This window comes from Mesoplodon bidens (assembly GCF_964165515.1).
Source record: "Mesoplodon bidens genome assembly, chromosome: 1".
Taxonomy (NCBI): domain Eukaryota; kingdom Metazoa; phylum Chordata; class Mammalia; order Artiodactyla; family Ziphiidae; genus Mesoplodon; species Mesoplodon bidens.
In genome coordinates this window covers 78851194-78870027 of record NC_138176.1, presented here as the reverse complement: position 1 = coordinate 78870027, position 18834 = coordinate 78851194, and the positions used below count along the sequence as shown (strand labels likewise).

The 18834-nt window shown below is 40.3% G+C and overlaps 2 protein-coding genes across 2 annotated transcripts in view; one reads left to right on the top strand and one right to left on the bottom strand.

The window, feature by feature from the left end:
- The window catches only part of FAM241A (family with sequence similarity 241 member A), a 40466-nt gene extending 34449 nt beyond the window's left edge, over positions 1-6017 (bottom strand). The window contains exon 1 of the mRNA XM_081244355.1: positions 5680-6017. Within this exon, the coding sequence (XP_081100481.1) occupies positions 5680-5844 (165 nt within the window). The 5' untranslated portion in view covers positions 5845-6017. The remainder of the gene's footprint in view (positions 1-5679) is intronic.
- Positions 6018-15881: 9864 nt separating this feature from the next.
- On the top strand, positions 15882-16264 carry LOC308618355 (small integral membrane protein 7-like). The gene has a single exon (XM_081236079.1). It carries the CDS (start codon positions 15897-15899, stop codon positions 16119-16121), a length of 225 nt encoding a protein of 74 aa, XP_081092205.1. The 5' UTR covers positions 15882-15896; the 3' UTR covers positions 16122-16264.
- The last annotated feature ends 2570 nt before the right edge of the window (positions 16265-18834 follow it).

The window sequence follows — 18834 nt, the reverse complement described above, 5'->3', positions numbered from 1 at the left end:
TTTGGAGACCTGGGTTCTGGTATGCTCTAGTACTAGTTAATTGTAAGCCCTAGGGCAAATCACTTGGCCTGGAGAAGCAAGGCTTGTTGGCTTCTTACACTTTACCAAGAGTTCTAATACACCTTTCTAGGGAAATAGTAAAATAACTTCCTTATGTATATATATCTGTTACTGATACTATGTCGAAGGGCAAGTTTGTTGAATACTGTGGATTGGTTTTCTTATTATTCCCTTGCCACTCAAAGTGTGGTCCATGGGCATAGCATCAGCATCACTTTAGGAGCTTGTTAGAGATGCAAAATCTTGGGCCTCACCCCAGAACAACAAAATCACAACCTGCATTTAACAAGAGATAATTTGTCTACACATTAAAACTGAGGAGCACTATTCTATTCCACCTTCCTCCTAGGGTGGCTTTCTAACTGCAGAGTCTGGAAAACTTAAAAATAACATTTCTCAGATATCTTTTCACTTAGGTTCTAGTTGAAAATTAGGTCCAAAAGCTAACCCTTACACGCTTATTATATGCTAAGTACTGCTCTAACACTTTACATATATTACAAACATACATATAACAGTTCTATGGGGTTGATACAACTATTATTCCCTTTATACAGATGAAGAAACTGAAGGCCATAGAGGTTAATTAACTTGCCCAAAGTTACAGTTAGTAAGTGGAAGAGTTAGGATTCAAACCTAGGTATTCTGGATCTAGAATATGTACTGCTAATCATATCTTTGATGATAGATCAAAAAGGAGGTATAGGCTTCCCTCTGGTACCATTTTTTTTTTTTTTACAGATGATCTCATGCAACATTCTTTGATAAATGCCGTTATACAGGTTCCTTCATTTATTTACTTAAATATCTAAAAGCCAACATTTATCTGAAAGTTCCAGCATTGCAAAAGGCAAGAAATAGAAATGAAGCATTACCATCTGAAAGGAAGCAAAATCAACCTTATCTAGAGAGTGGACGATTATATACCTAGAAGATGCAGAAGAATCAAGTCTAATAGATACTAGTATATATAAGTATTAGAATTAACAAAAGAATTCAGAAAGGTAGCTAGTTTAAAACTAACTAAATAAAAACCAATAGCTAGAAACAAGCAGCAAAAACATGATGTGGAAAAAGAAATCCCTTTCACAATGCCAACAGAAATGTAAAAGCTTAATATAGACTTCAGTATTTATAACTGCTATAAAGGATTGCAAAGCCAGGGAGAAAGTGGATTATTCAATGATTAGGAAAAACAAAAAAGATCAGCTCCATACCTCACACAATACATAAAGTCATTCTAAAGAGATTAAATATACAGAGTAAAAAAAAAATAAAACTATAAACACACACATAAGAAAATATTGGTGGATACTTTAAGTGTAGGATTAGAAAGAATGTTCTAAACAAATATAATAGATATATGTATGTATGTATGGGGTGTGTGTGTGTGCATGTATGAGGGTGTGAGATGTGTGTGTATGAAATTAACAAAAAATTCCTTTGGCTAACAAAAATTTAAAGCATTTCTAGGTCAAAAACATCATAAACAAAATTATAAAGTAAACAGCAAGCAGGGAAAATAATTATAATCAATGTGAAATATGAGTTTAATATCTTATAATAATGCCAAAAGAAAAAATGGTCACAGAACACAATTAAAAAGAAATACAAATGCTCAATAAATATATGAATGGTTTAGTAAACCTCTCCAGCAGTATCTTACGACAATAAGATAATTTTTGCCTATTAAGTTGGCAAAGATTAATCTATAAATTATACTGTTTGTTGCTGGAATGGATGGTTTCCAATTGGCACTCTTACATACTAATGCCAGAAGAGTACAATGGTGCAACCTTTTCTGAATGCAATTTTTTAGGATGTTTCAAGAGGATTCAGAGTTTGACTTATTGACCTAGTTCTTCCAGTTCTAGGAATTTATTCCAAGGTAGAACTGTGAGAAAAAGGTAGAACTTTATAAGCAAAGATTTTCATTACAGTATTATCTATAAAAGAAAGTTTGAAGCAACTTAAATATGTAGTATTAGGGGAATGATTATTAGGCATCCCTAAAAATCATTTTTACAAAGAATTTTTGATAACATGGGAAAATGACACAACATGCTAAGTAGATAAAAACAAGATACCAAATCCAAATATTACATTAAAACATGTTAAAAAATATGTGTGTATATATGCATATACACACATACAGAGAGATATATGAATGTAGTAACATCAAATGTTTCATATTTTATAGCACAATATTACTCAGTGAGATATCAAATGCTTTTGTTTTCTTCTTTAGATTGTTTTATAGTTCTACATTTTCTGAAGTACACATTACTTTTATAATAATAAAGAAAGGCCTTAAAGCTAAAAATGATTCTAAAGTCAATCCAATATGGGACCCTTCTATCCCACCTAAGGCAGGGCCATCTTAGGTTATTCAGGTTGTAAAATGCCACATGCATACATAAATGTAATAAAAGGACTGGAGATATTTAACCTTCCAGGTATGCAGCAGGGCAGAGGCTCTCTTACCTAAAGGGACCTGGCATTCACAGTCATGAACATACTTGGATCATCTCTCATGCACACAATTACCAACACACATGTAGGACAGCTGTGCCCTGTCCCTTCAGTTCCTTGGGCGTTTTGCCTCTCTCCCTGGCTTATCTTTCTTAGAGGCCAAACTCCTCCTTCAGACTTGACAGTTCCTTCATCTAGGGAACCTGGTCCAGTCTTTCAAGTCTTCCTTTCCTAGGATAGAGGCTGCCTTGTCAGTCATGTACCTGGAAAGACTTAGGCCAGAAAGACAGAGGAACCTTAGTTTTCTCTCAGATGGAGTAGTACTTAAGGATAAATAGTAAAAAAAAAAAAAAAAAAAATGATGCTTATAATACCTTAGTTATTAAGAAAACACCTATATAAATACCGGTATTTTGGTATTACATGAAATAAATACCATTTTGATCTGGTATCATAATAACAATGAGCCAAAGATATGTTTTGTAAAGTCAAAGCTGATGCAAGAGGCTTCCAGGTAGATGGAAGGGCATGAGTCTTTCAGACAGGAATAGAAAGAAAAATCAGTGAACGTAAGGACGTATGTAGAGGAGCCTTTAGGCTGGGGAATAGCCAAAGGAAGAAAGCTCCTTCATCAAATGATCAGGTAAGGGCAAACTGTGAAGGAACTAGAAATAGAAAGGGATTTAATACAGCAAATTAGGGGCTGACAAAAATCTTTGAAAGAGCTGGAGGAGCAAAAGTCAGGTGCCTTCTGGAGCTGTTGCATTCAAGAGCACACCGCCTGAAACCCTGATCCAGATATAAAGGAGCCTCTGCTATTACTGCTGCCACTGCCACTACTACCAATTCTCTCTTAACATCCACGACGCTACTCAGATTCTAGAACATTAAGTGAGTGTGCTAAGCAGAAAGGACAGCAGGGAGATGGCCTCTGTCTCATTTCCAGCTAATTAGTTTTGGTTCTGTTTCTGTTTATATCATTGTTTCTATGGAAAAGTTCACTTTAAGTTCTAAACAACAAGTTTACAAACGAAGTTTTCAAAAATACTCCGTTTGTAATTTGGAGTCCACGTGTCCTTAAAACAACAAAACAAACACACACCATCTGCCTAAAGAAAAACAAAATAAAACAAATCCTTAGACTATGCTTTATAGTTGTTAATTTCATTTACCTCTCCCTCAAATATCTTTATATCTCTACCATCATTGCAAAGCAGTGCATACAAATTTTAAATTTCATTTTCAGGACTTGAAAAAAAAGCTACACTTATTACCAAGAAATGACTTATCACAAAAGCTTGCTTTTTACACCAATGAGTTGGGTTGTATCAATTTTTTGTTTATTTTTGACTTCTTTATAAGAAGTTCTTCTTTGGTGCTGATATAGGAGGAAATGCATATCTCAGGTGTAATTTTCAAGTATTGTGTATGTGGACTTAGAGTACATAAATAAATCATGTGATAAAAATAAATGATAACATTTTCAAAGGAGTACAGGAAAATAAATTTACATGACATGCAATGAAAGAAGCAGGTATGCAAAGTATATCTGTTTTCTAGGCTATATGTTTCATTCTTTTTTCGTTTCATCCCTTGTCGTTGTACCATAAGTAATTTTGTTAAGACCAGAGCTACTAATGATGAAAAATCCACAGAAGCTTAAATTAAGTATTTTACATGCTCCCTTAAAACCACCTGAAAATTACTTTGGGACCTTCAGCTCAAATACATCCGCCCCCCCGCCCCCCCCCCCAGGGAGTTCCTCTTGCTGTTTTCTTCACTTTTCCAGTTGAACAACTAAAGTAAGAGGAAACAGTCCTTTAGCTACTGAGTCACGGTACAGTTAATGGGGGAAAACTACCAGGAAAGCAGTCAGGAAGATCTCCTAGCTACCAATTATTTGCTTCAGTCACCATCTCTTACATTGTCAAAAGAATGAAAAATTACACTTCCACATGGTGAGCAAACCTAATGCTAAGGCATATTTTGTGCGTGCCACACAATTATTTCTATTTTCTAAACAATGCTGAGACACTAGAACATATACTTTATCTATTAATGCATTTACTGATGATGTTGGAGTTTGTGAAATGTGACAAAAAGAATGCAGAGAGGGGACAGGTATCAACTGATCTCAACAGTATACACTGTAATAAAGGCAAATAATCATTTTAATTCTTGGTCTTTAATGTGATTCTGAAGGCTAGTTTATCTTGGGTATTTTTGAAGGTCTAATTACTGTATTTGCTGGTGAAAATTCATCCCACATATAATTCAATTTCTTTTATTAAACTTCTTGCCTAATCTTGAAGATAAATGATGTATTATAATGCCTATTATCACATACTTAACTTAGTGAAAGCAAATTCTGAGAGTTTCAAAAACTACCCAACTTCTCTTTTCCCTTATTATGGCTGGACTCATACTTTTTTCCCCTTTGGTACCAACTGAAAGCAATTTTCTTGCTTTTTCAGTTTTTTTTTCTTTCTGCCTTAGGCATTATTTTTTTTACTGAATTATTACTCAGCTTTTTCAGTTTTTAAATGAAGTTTAGATCCCCTTTGGGTTCATGTGAAAAACTTGCTCTCGGAGAGTCCCTGTCAAGACACCTATTGTAATACTCGCTCCTACACGTCTTCAGATACTGATTGCATGTCTAGAGAAATACACCCACACCTTCCAAGAGGCGCTAGGTGTGAGTTCAGAAATGACAAGATGGAAGTCGGGAGGGGAGCCACTGGCCCCTAAAACACAGCACCGGGGTATGAACTCGAAGTTGAAGAATGTTTACATGTAAGGCTTTTAGACAAGTGACCGTTATGGAGGGCACTTCCACAGACCCCCGGGCTCCGGCCTGAGAAGCCTCTGCCCGACGGGTGGGTAAGGGCGGCGCTGACCCCGCCAGGCACGAGACTCCGGGCCGGCACTTGGCAGCGCACACGCGCGACCCCGTGGCCCGGCCCGGAGGGCTCCGTCCAACCTCCCTCCGGGGCCGCTTCCCAGAACGCCGCGGCGACCAGCGCCCCGCGGCGACCAGCGCCCCACGCCGAGCACAGCCCGGGCGCCGCCCGCCCTCCGGGCCACTTCCCTCCGCCGCCGCGTGGGGCTAGGGAAACCGGCCGGACCGCGCCGCCCCTCCTGGCTCACCTGCTCTTGCTCCTCCTGCGGCTGCCGGTCGCGCCGCCGCGGGCTCGCCCCGGGCTCCGGCTCGGTCCCCGCCGCCGCCCGCTCCGCCAGCGCGTCCCCGTCCTCGTCGCGCTCTCCGGCGCCGCCGCCGCCGCCGCCTCCAAGCAGCTCCCCGGCCGAGCACATCCCGCCGCCAACTCCCGTCGCCCGGGACGGCCGCCAGAGGGGCCAAGCCGCGAAACCGGAGGCAGCGATCGCCGCCCGAGGGCCGCCCCGGGATCGGCCGCGCTCGCTGCTGACAGGAGCCTACGGAGCGCGCTCCGGCGGCCTGGGCGCCGCAAGTACCAGCCGGGCCCGGCCCCTCCTGTCACCGGCTCGCCCCGCCCTCGGCCGCCGGGGCGGAGCCCACCCGGGGAAGGGAGGGGCCAGGACAGAGGCGGGGCCAACGGGGGCGCGCGCGCGCGCGCGCGCGTTTGTGAGAAACTGTGAGTGTGTGTGACTGTACTTTATAGACTGTGTGTGAGAGAGATTGTGAGAGAGAGAGTGTGTGTGTATGAGAGACTACGTACGTAAAGACTGTGAGAGATTGTGTATAAGAGATTGTATGTGCACGAGACTGTGTGTGAGAGCTCGTGTGTGTGAGAGCCTGATAGGCACTGTTGAGAGAGACTGTGAAAGACGCGGTGTATGCGTTTGTGAGGGAGAGAGGAGAGCGTGTGTTGGTAGGTGTGTGAGAGAGGGAACCACACGCCGACATAGAGCTCCACACTCCAGCGGGGCCCCTCTGTGCTTGCCTGGCACTGGCAGTGTGCCTGGGTGTGATGCTGGCTGCCTGTCCTGAGTAGCTGTCCATCCTTTACAAGTAATACACATTCTCCGTCTATTTTGTTCCTTTTGCCTCCTCTCTGTGTCTCTCTGAAGGTCTGAAGGTCTCTCTCTGTTGAGTGCTTCCCTGGTGTGTGTTGGTTGTTGGAGCCTTGGGAGCACTTGGTGGTGTATCTGCCTTTGCGTATATTTCTATAAATGGGTAGGAATATGTCACTCAGTGTGGTAAGGGAGACATCTAGTTTATAATTCTTTTTCATGCTACCTGTTGTATCGCAATTTATAATCGCAATTTATAATATATATATATATATATATATATATATATATATATATAGCCTTTGTCCCCATTCCTGGCGCAGAGCTCCTAAAACCTTGGAGTTTCCTAAGTGGTGAAAGGGATAACAATGCTTTTGTTATGTTAATAAGGCAACTTTTTGATAGCCCCTAGGTAACCTAAGGGTGGGGCCTGGTTGTCAGAAGAACCAGCCTTGTGATTAGAAGATTGGAACTTTCAGTCCCCCCTCTGATCTCCTGGGAGGGGAGCGGGGCTGGAGGTTGAATTGATCACCAATGGTCAGTAGTTTAGTCGATCATGCCTTTGTAATGAAGACTCCATAGAAACCCAAAGGATAGGGGTTTAGAGAACTTCCGGGTTGGTGAACACGTGGAGATGGGGGGAGAGTGGCAACTTAGAAAGGGCATGGAAGCTCTGCACCCCTTCCCGCATACTTCGCCCTATGTACCTTTTCATCTGACTGTGCCCCTGTATTCTTTGTAATATACTTTATAATAAACTCCTAAAAGTAAGTAAACGTTTCTCTGAGTTCTGTGAGCAGCTCTAAGCAAATTAGTGGAACCCAAAGAGGGGATCGTGGGAACCTTCAATGTATAGGTGGCTGGTAGAAGCACAGGTAACAGCCCGGAGTTGCAATTGGCAGCTGACGTGTGTGTGGTGGGTGGAGTTGGAGCAAGGGGGAGGTGGGGGGGAGGGGCAGTCTTGCAGAACTGAGTCCTTGGCCTGTAGGATATGTGAACTTATCTCCAGATAGGTAGTGCCAGAACTGAGTTAACTGCTTAGTGGTGTTGAAAAACACACATCAGACTACCCTACCCATTTTGTTAAAGGGAAGTTGAGGGCACTTAAATAAGGTATCAAATTTTGTATATCTCTTATCTGTATTTTGAGAAGGTAATAGACTATTGTATAGATAAAATATCAGGCTATCTTTCAATGGAAAGTAAATATGCCTAGGTATGGAGAAGACTGAGTTATTTGAGATGTTCTATTAAAAATGTCTCTAGGCCCAGAGGGAATTAAAATAGGTGGGAATGTAAAGACATTTTAAAGACCTGTTTCCTGGTTTTGGTAATCAGGACTGTAGAAGCTAGAAAATATGCCTTTGGCTATCACAAATTAGAAAGAAAATTGAATTTGGTTTATTTCCTTTCTTAAAAGCCTTTAAAACCCCAGAGGAAAGTATTTAATATTATATATATATATATATATATATATACATATATATATATATATATATATATATATATATATATATATATATATATATACACATATATATATATAAAATCAGAAACAAATGTCACCATGGGAACCCAAAAGCATTCCCTGTTGGACCTCATTGCTTTCCTCTAAAGACATTTTCATTCTTGAAATTTTGCTTTGGCTCTTAGTAGTGTTTCTTATAAAAAATGACCTTATATATATATATATATTTAAAACAAAACTTTAGGATTATGTATGTGGCACAGAGAATATCAGCTTTTTACTGCCAACTCTGTGGAGCTTAAGGCACATTTTGAAGTTCACCCTCTTTTGGCTTGTAGCTGTTAACTTGGTAAATCGAGTGGCTATGCACTCTTCAATCAGGTTACAGAGTGAACAGAAACTCCTTCTATACTTGAGGACTCAGAAGGCATAGAATATATATATCTGGCCAGGAAAAAAAGAATAATACAGAATTTAGCTTTGTTCAACTTAGGAGACAAGTCTTACTTAAGTGCTTTAGAACATACTGTCTGGCCTTTTGGAAAGTCAGGCTTCTCGATTCTTTGAGAAGTGTATTCATTCAGTTATTTAGCAGATATTTATTGAACACCTCTAGGCGTTAGGCCCAGGTCTAGGTCCCTCCTCTCATGTAGCTTCCATTTAATTTTCTTTCGATTTCTATTCTGCTTTTCCTGGCAAAAGCCAAGAACTTTCACCAAAAGGTGGCCAGAATCCTCTGATTCCTGCCTAGGACTGATGTCAGAACCTCTTCATTTTCTTAGTATCTATCTTTTATTTAGTGCTTGGGTTTCCTCTTTGAACTGTTATTCATTTGTTTATAGAGACTTTAGTCTTTCCTGAAGATTTAGAGAATCACCTCTTTTTAAAAAACCCAGTAGTAGCATTTTATACAAAAGACATTATTCAGGTTACATCACAGATAACATACTTTCAAGTGTGTCTTATGAGAGGGGAGGACTGTTTTCCCTCTGTTGCATACTATGAATAATAAATATATAAAGCTATTACTGCCTGTTTCCCATGGGAAATATAAGATTGTTATTACCTAGGCAACTATAGCATGTTGGTCTCAAATTGTATGCAGTTTAGTTGTGATTTTATTAGTGTATTTACCTTGTGTTTTCCCAGGAATTAATAAGTGTCAAAAAACAGACTCATTTCTCAGGAGTGGCCTGTGTAGTGCAAAGGTGTCTTGCTTGTGCAGTTGCTGTGGGAACTCTCTCACTTTCACACCTTTAATATCTTATTTTTAATGTTCTTCCACTCTTATGTGTACATCTTTCCAGAGAGAAAAATGAACAAATCAGAGTGATCTGTACTCATTTAGTAATATAATATTAGAAACAAATGCAGTTATTTTAGAAAATGGGCTAAACTTCATTTTTCAGTTTAATTTTTGACATACTATGATGTTATTATATGCTTCCTGTGCTTTAATTTTTGCCTCTCATTTTTTTAAAAAAAATCTGTTTCTTTCCTGTTTAGCAGAGCCTTTGGTATGGGGAATAATTTTTGAGATGTTTGAAATCTTAACTAAAATCCCAGGAAAAACTATGGTTTCTGGACAACATGTGAATTTAAAGGAAAAGGAACTTATTGGAGAACACTCACTTCCTTTATCATTCCTTTATTTTAAGGAAGCTATATCAGAAACATGGTGAACCAATGCTTTCTCAATGTTCTCTAGCCATCCCAGAGCGTCCATTCTGATTGGGAGAAGGAAAAATTTACCCTTCTTCTTGGAATGAATTTCTATTCTCTCTTTTGTTAAAGAACAAAATTCAACTGAATAACTTTTAAAGATCTTATTGGTTTTATTCAGCCATTCATGAATCAGGCAGCATCCAATCTAGCAGATAGAAAGGAACTCCAAAGAAGTGTACAACTTAACAGGGTTTTATAGACCAAAGAGAGCAGGAACAGGAAAGTTATACTGGGCATTTGCTGATTGGTTAATGCTGGGTTATCCCCTTATATGGAGCAAAGGAAATCTTGGGGCCTGGTGAGGTAACTTGTGCTGGGCAGGCAAGGGCTGATCAGTTGACCTAGGCCTTCCTTCTCTGAGGCTCGAAATTTAGTTAAGTTTTGGTTTGTCGATGTGGTGTTTAGCATGAGTGACTTCATCTTGGGCCTAATCTGTTTACCTTAACTGTTTTATTCTCTTTTTCTGGTGTGACTTCTTTGCATCCACATGTACTACTGAGTTCTCTCCTTACAGTAGGAATGTAGATTAAGAGTTGTGTTTTCACTAAAAAAAAAAAAAAAAAAAAAGAGTTGAGAAGGCTATTCAAACTCACTAGTAGAGAAAAAATGGAAAAGTAAACAATTATAAAGTACTACTTAATATGTTAGCAATTTTTAAAGCGTTGAATAAAACCTAATGTGGACAAGCCTTAGGGAAATGGTTAAACTCAATTACTGCTAGTAGCACTGCAAACTGATGGCATTCTTTTGGCGGTATATATTCAGAACCATAAAAATATTCATACTCTTTGGCCACTAACTGCAGACCTAGAAAAAAATTCAAAAGAGGTTAAAAAAACAAAACAAAACTGTTTGGTGTTCAAGGCAAAACTATAATGAAAAGTTGAAAGAAGCCTAAATGCTCTCCAGTAGGGACATGTCTGAGTAAACTATGGAATTCCAACACAGGCTGACAGTAGCAGAGCCACTTAGCCTGTATCTCAGGAGCTGGGAAGATAAAAAGTGTAATACGGAACTTAATTCTGTTCAACTTAGGGAATAAGTCTGACAAAAGTGAAATTATGTGAACATATAGATCAAATTTGGAAGAGAAATTTTTAAAATGTTTTCTGGGTTGTGTATTTCCTAGTAAAATTAATTTTAATGTTGTAATTTAAAAATAATCATTTTTAAAGATCTGTTTCTGTTTTCTTTGTAAAATTGGATGGCTGGCATGCAAAGTCTGGTTGCCTCAACTTCATAGCTGAAAGTTCTGTTACCTTTTGTTGAATAATTTAGTTGTTGAATGGGTTTGGATCTTTTATTCATGCTGTTCTCAATAATTTAGAATCTTAAGTTGGAAGAAATCTAAGAGGTATTTTAGAACAACCTCCCACCAGTATAGGGATCCCTTCTATAACATTCCTGACAGACTGTCACCCTCCTTCTGTTTGAAGGCTTCCAACTATGGGAAACTCATTACTTCATGATGCCACCTGTTCAATTACTGGATATCTCTAGTTGTTAGAAAGTTCTTTACATCTACTGAGTTGAATCTGTATCCTTGTCTCCTCTGCCTATTGGTCCTAATTCTTTCCTGAAGTACAAGAGAACTGATTAATCTTTTTTTTTTTTTCCCTCAAGACAGTCTTTTGAATGTTTTTTAAAAGGCAGTTTTTGTCTTCTCTTAGCCTTTATTCTTTCAGCTGTTATTTATGGATAAGATGTAGAATTTGTAGATTTTGCCATTTATTATCTGTACCTACTTCTATGTTAACAGTACCCCAGCTTTTTTTAATTGATTCAACCCTCTCCCACTCTGTCTGTGATTTCAGTGAAGATGACTCTATTCCTGGATCCAGGAGTGGAGAATATGACCTTTACTAAGTAAATCAAATGCATTTCACCCTTCCTACCTCCCATGGCTATAGTGACTGATTTGAGGATGTGCACATGGCCCAAATCAGGACCATCAGGGCCAGTGAAACTCAATTCTGGGATTTTTGTTTGTACTGTAGAAAAAGCAAAGTCTTGTCTATAGGATTGGTGTGTGGTGATATGAGCTTGGAACTACAGGAGAACCATCTTATAAGGGCCTGAGAATGAAGTCTGTCCAGCAGAATGCATGGCTGAGAGAGGAGCTTTTTTTTTTTTTTTTTTTTTGCGGTACATGGGCCTTTCACTGCTGTGGCCTCTGCTGTTGCAAAGCACAGGCTCCGGACGTGCAGGCTCAGCGGCCATGGCTCACGGGCCCAGCCGCTCCGCGGCATGTGGGGTCTTCCTGGACCGGGGCATGAACCCGTGTCCCCTGCATCGGCAGGCAGACTCTCAACCACTGCGCCACCAGGGAAGCCCGTGATGAGCTTCTTAAAGATAGCTTTTTAACTACTCCAAAAGTTGAGCTACCCCTGTATGCCTTTTTCTGATATGTTAGCCAATAAATATATCACCATAATGCCACTCCCCCTCTTTTTTTTCTCATACGTCATCTTGGGTTGGCTTTTTATCACTTACTAAAGAAGTTAGGATGATACAAGCTCTAAACTAGGGTACAGAGGAAATGAAGTAGTTCTGCTACTATCAGACTGCAGAAATGTGGGCAGTTCATTTAAAGTCTCTGGTACTGAATTTCATCATCGGTAAAATGAACAAGTTTAACTGGACAATTTGAAAAACCTCCTCCTGCTTTAAACTTCCATGATTTCTGTATGACTTTGCCTCTAGATCTAACCTGAGTGTCTTGGCTGCTGTCATTTACTTTTATTCCAGTTGGTCAAATTGTTCTTCTCGGAGAGGTTAACTCTCAAAAGCAAAAGGATAGATGGAATTTTCTTATGCTGCATCTTTTTTAAATCACTCATATTTAAATTATTTTCCCTATTCCCTACCCCTCAATCTTTTAAAATGTTTTAATGAACATTTATAAACAATTATAAATTGTTTATTTATAACAATTATAAATTGTCCTAATATGATTCTAAGACATCAATAATTTTAAGACTTTGTCATGAAATAACTCCCTTTACTCAGTGAAAATTAGGTCTATTACTCTCTTGTCTCTAACTTTTCATTTTGAAAAATTTCAAACCTTCAGAAAAATTGCAAGAATAGTACAATGAACACCAGCAGAACTTTTACCCAGATTGGCCTGTTGTTGATATTTTTCTGTATTTGCTTTCCTGTGTGTGTTTTCCTAAATAAATCTATTATTCCTAATGTGTCTTTAAAACAGTATGTATTTTTTTTTTTTTTTTTGTGGTACGTGGGCCTCTCACTGTTGTGGCCTCTCCCGTTGCGGAGCACAGGCTCCGGACGCGCAGGCTCAGCGGCCATGGCTCACGGGCCCAGCCGCTCCACGGCATGTGGGATCTTCCTGGACCGGGGCACGAACCCGTGTCCCCTGTATCGGCAGGCGGACTCTCAACCACTGCGCCACCAGGGAAGCCCTAAAACAGTATGTATTAAGAAGACTAAGGACTTCTAAGAGGATTCCTGGAACCATTTAGAAGGATCTGGAAAAGTAGAGTTGGTACAGGGTAGGGACTAACAATTCAGAGTCTTGACTTTTCCTGAATTTCGATCCTGGCTTTCTCTAATCTTCAGTTCTCATATTTGTGAAATATGGGTATTATTGGCACCTATTAATTAGTATTAATTAATTAATTAGTATTAATATTAAATACATTAATTAGTATTATTATGTGAGTAGAGCTCACATGAGATGTGTGTGATTTTTCATTGCTTGTGGGAAGCCATAGTTATCTGTGCTCTGCTAATGACACTGGACCTTGAGTTTCCTCACATGGGAAATAAATTAGTGGTTGGCTCAAAAGGGAATGCAAAGAGCTGAAACAGAAATTAAAGAATATGTGTTTTTGGCTGGGCAAGAAATTAGAACCCATGATGAAAATTTCAAATAGCATCTGCCAGCAAGGTACTAGTGGAAGTAAAACTAGATAAGGGTAGCAGATGGGTTTTATCTCATGTGCCAATTACTCTTCATGGCTTCCTGGTACACTGTATAAGATAGCTTGGAACTTTTGGGGAAAGAATAATTGCCATGGTGCAGGAGATATGAGCACTGGCACAAGTGCCATGTATTTGCCTCTCCAATCTAGGTCTGAAAGACAAAGGAGGCAAGTTTCAGGAATGGGAAGTGAACTCGACAACTGGCTAGTAAATACATTTAAGACTGAGGAGATTTTCTGCCCCTTCCTATGAGCTGGAAGCTTCCCTCTGGCCAGGATGCTGGCAGCCAGAGCCTGTCCCTTTTCCTCTCGCACCCAGAGGAGTGTTTGCACTCTTAACCAGAGCTCGCAGGGCGTCTGCAGAGATTACATCCTACTGCATCCTTGACTTTCCTGGTGCGGTGCCACCTTGGTGCCACAGTCCCTAATTATTAGGACGAAACCCATTCTGAGAAGCAGCATCCGCCCTCCCACCCCGTCCTCCCTGTGGGTGTGGGGGCAGCATCAGTGTTTGGACACCAAGCGAGGACCCGCGCTGTGTCTCCAAAGGCAGTCGGTTCTGTCAGGGATGGAGGTCAACCCAGAGTAAGGACTTGAGTAATTGGGGGCCCACATTATAAGACCCTGAGCCTGGAGGAGAACCAAGATGGTGGAGTAGAAGGACGTGCTCTCACTCCCTCTTGTGAGAACACCAGAATCACAACTAACTGCTGAACAATCATCGACAGGAAGACACTGGAACTCACCAAAAAAGATACCCCACATCCAAAGACAAAGGAGAAGCCACAATGAGACGGTAAGAGGGGCTCAATCACAGTAAAATCAAATCCCATAACTGGTGGGTGGGTGACTCACAGACTGGAGAACACTTATACCACAGAAGTCCACCCACTGGAGTGAAGATTCTGAGCCCCACGTCAGGCTTTCCAACCTGGGGTTCCGGCAATGGGAGGAGGAATTCCTAGAGAATCAGACTTTGAAGCCTAGTGGGAAAAGATTGCAGGACTCTGACAGAACTGGGGGAAACAGAGACTCCACTCTTAGAGCGCACACACAAAGTAGTGTGTGCATCGGGACCCAGGGGAAGGAGCAGTGACCCCAGGGGAGACTGAACCAGACCTACCTGCTAGTGTTGGAGGGTCTCCTGCAGAGGTGGGGGGTGGCTGTGGCTCACTGTGAGGACAAGGACACTGGCAGCAGAAGTTCTAGGAAGTACTCCTTGGCGTGAGCCCTCCCCGAGTCTGCCATTAGCCCAACCAAAGAGCCCAACTAAGCTCCAGTTTTGGGTTGCCTCAGGCCAAACAACCAACAGGGAGGGAACCCAGCCCCACCCATCAGCAGACAAGCAGATTAAAGTTTTACTGAGCTCTGCCCACCAGAGCAACACCCACCGCCAGTCCCTCCCATCAGGAAACGTGCTCAATCCTCTTAGATAGCCTCATCCACCAGAGGGCAGACAGCAGAAGCAAGAAGAACTACAATCCTGCAGCCTGTGGAACAAAAACCACATTCACAGGAAGATAGACAAGATGAAAAAGCAGAGGGCTATGTACCAGATGAACGAACAAGATAAAACCCCAGAAAAACAACTAAATGAAGTAGAGATAGGCAACCTTCCAGAAAAAGAATTCAGAATAATGATAGTGAAGATGATCCAAGACCCTGGACAAAGAATGGAGGCAAAGATCGAGAAGATGCAAGAAACGTTTAACAAAGACCTAGAAGAATTAAAGAACAAACAAACAGAGATGAACACTACAATAACTGAAATGAAAACTACACTAGAAGGAATCAATAGCAGAATATCTGAGGCAGAAGAACGGATAAGTGACCTGGAAGACAGAATGGTGGAATTCACTGCTGTGGAACAGAATAAAGAAAAAAGAATGAAAAGAAATGAAGACAGACTAAGAGACATCTAGGACAACATTAAACACAACAACATTCACATTATAGGGGTCGCAGAAGGAGAAGAGAGAGAGAAAGGACCTGAGAAAATATTTGAAGAGATTATAGTCGAAAAATTCCCTAACATGGGAAAGGAAATAGCTATGCAAGTCCAGGAAGCACAGAGAGTCCCATACAGGATAAACCCAAGGAGAAACACGCTGAGACACATAGAAATCAAACTGCCAAAAATTAAAGACAAAGAAAAATTATTGAAAGCAGCAAGGGAAAAATGACAAATAACATACAAGGGGCTTCCTGTTCTGACGGATGCTCCAGCAGTAACAATGATAGGGGACATCCTGCCGTTTGGGATGCTGTTGATGAACGCTGGGGCGGTGCTCAACTTTAAGCTGAAAAAGGACATGCAAGACTTTGGGGAGGAGTCGAGGGAGCCCAGCACAGGTGACAACATCCGGGAGTTCTTGCTGAGCCTCAGATATTTTCGAATCTTCATCGCCCTGTGGAATGTCTTCATGATGTTCTGCATGATTGTGCTCTTTGGCTCCTGAGCTCCAGGTACAGAACTGGAAACACACCTTCTCAGAGTGTCTCTTCCTCCATTCCTGATGACTTCAAGAATGTTTCTGACCAGAAAACCAGTGACCTTCCCAGAAAGTCCAAGCTTGTGGTGGGTGGAAAAAATGTTCGCAAAGATGAACACAGTTTCCCAGCCACGTCACTGTTTTCTTTTCAAAGATATTTTCACTTTGATCTCTGCCTTGAAATGCTGTCTACTTAAAAGAGTTTGAAGAGTCTTTATGTGAGGGGCTGTGGTGTCTAGATTGTTTAATCAGATTAGAATCCCTCTTCTACCAAACTTTCACTGGAAACCCATTTCTGGGTATTTCTTGGTTTACTTTTAATAACCATCCTTTTTTGGTTCAAATTATACAGATTTTAAAATATCTTTTGTATCCAGGGATCTGAAACAGAAAGGTTGGCTTTAAGTTTGATGCAGCCTCTTATTGGACTGCATTTGTGAGGAATGAACAAGTTCATTGTTGTTGGGTCTGTGTCCAAATTCCTTCCCCATCCTAATGGGCTCTGCTTGGCCACTCCATGCTGCTGAGGTTGTCCCCTGGACTTGAAGGGTGACGTGTCATGGGTTCCTGTGGAAGACAGGTGCAGAGCAGTTGGCAGGATGGATGGGAGTTTTATGAGAAACTTTGCCTTGCCTTGAAGCCCTCTATTAAAGTAACTTTTGGGACCATTAATTGTATAGTTTGTAGAATGAGAGTGATTTATGTGGTGATATTGGGACCCAGTTCTGACAGCTTGGTTTTGGGGGTCTGCTTTTCAAGTGGATGATTTCAAGGTTGGAAAACAAGCCTCACTGGAGGAAATATAGCATTTTGCATAGAAGTTTCTTTGAAAGGGAGGCCTGGTATAATCGCCAACATGACACTTGGGTGGTCAGTGCCTGGATCCTACAGGTGTTTGATTTGTTTGTTGTGGTTTTTGAAATCCTAACTTGCAGGTAACCTGGTGGGAGGAAAAAATAAATATGCAGGCTCTTAGAACTAAAGAGCATTGAAAATAAAGCTCATTTCTAAAAAAGAAAAAAAACAAAACAGAAAAACATACAAGGGAACTCCCATAAGGTTAACAGCTGATTTCTCAGCAGAAGCTCTACAAGCCAGAAGGGAGTGGTATGATATACTTAAAGTGATGAAGGGGAAGAACTTACAACCAAGATCACTCTACCAGCAAGGATCTCATTCAGATTCTATGGAGAAATCAAAAGCTTTACAGACAAGCAAAAGCTGAGAATTCAGCACCACCAAACCAGCCCTACAACAAATGCTAATGGAACTTCTCTAAGTGGGAAACACAAGAGAAGAAAAGGACCTACAAAAATAAACCCAAAACAATTAAGAAAATGGTCATAGGAACATACGTATCAATAATTACCTTAAACGTGAATGGATTAAATGCTCCAGCCAAAAGACAGAGACTTGCTGAATGGATACAAAAACAAGACCCATCTATATGCCGTCTACAAGAGACCCACTTCAGACCGAGGGACACATTCAGACTGAAAGTGAGGGGATGGAAAAAGATATTCCATGCAAATGGAAATCAAAAGAAAGCTGGAGTAGCAATACTCATATCAGATAAAATAGACTTTAAAATAAAGAATGTTACAAGAGACAAGGAAGGACGCTGCATAATGATCAAGGGAGCAATCCAAGAAGAAGAAATAACAATTATAAATATAATGCACCCAACATAGGAGCACCTCAATACATAAGGCAACTGCTAACAGCTATAAAAGAGGAAATCGACAGTAACAAAGTAATAGTGGGGGACTTTAACACCTCACTTACGCCAATGGACAGATCATCCAAACAGAAAATTAATAAGGAAACACAAGCTTTAAATGACACAATAGACCTGATAGATTGAATTGATATTTATGGGACATTCCATCCAAAAACAACAGATTACACTTTCTTCTCAAGTGCACACCGAACGTTCTCCAAGATAGATCACATCTTGGGTTACAAATCAAGCCTCAGTAAATTTAAGAAAATTGAAATCATATCAAGCATCTTTTCTGGCCACAATGCTATGAGATTAGAAATGAATTACAGGGAAAAAAACGTAAAAAACAGAAACACATGGAGGCTAAACAATACGTTACTAAATAACCAAGAGATCACTGAAGAAATCAAAAAATACCTAGAGACAAATGCCAGTGAAAACACGACAATCCAAAACCTATGGGATGCAGGAAAAGCAGTTCTGAGAGGGAAGTTTATAGCTCTACAAGCCTACCTCAAGAAACAAGAAAAATCTCAAATAAAAAATCTAACCTTACACCTAAAAGAACTAGACAAAGAAGAATAAACAAAACACAAAGTTAGCAGAAGGAAAGAAATCATAAAGATCAGAGCAGAAATAAATGAAATAGAAACAAAGAAAACAGTAGCAAAGATCAGTAAAACTAAAAGCTGGTTCTTTGAGAAGATAAACAAAATTGATAAACCATTAGCCAGACTCATCAAGAAAAAGAGGGAGAGGACTCAAATCAATAAAATTAGAAATGAAAAAGGAGAAGTTACAACAGACACTGCAGAAATACAAAGCATCCTAAGAGACTACTACAAGCAACTCTATGCCAATAAAATGGACAACCTCAAAGAAATGGACAAATTCTTAGAAAAGCACAACCTTCCAAGACTGAACCAGGAAGAAATAGAAAATATAAACACACCAATC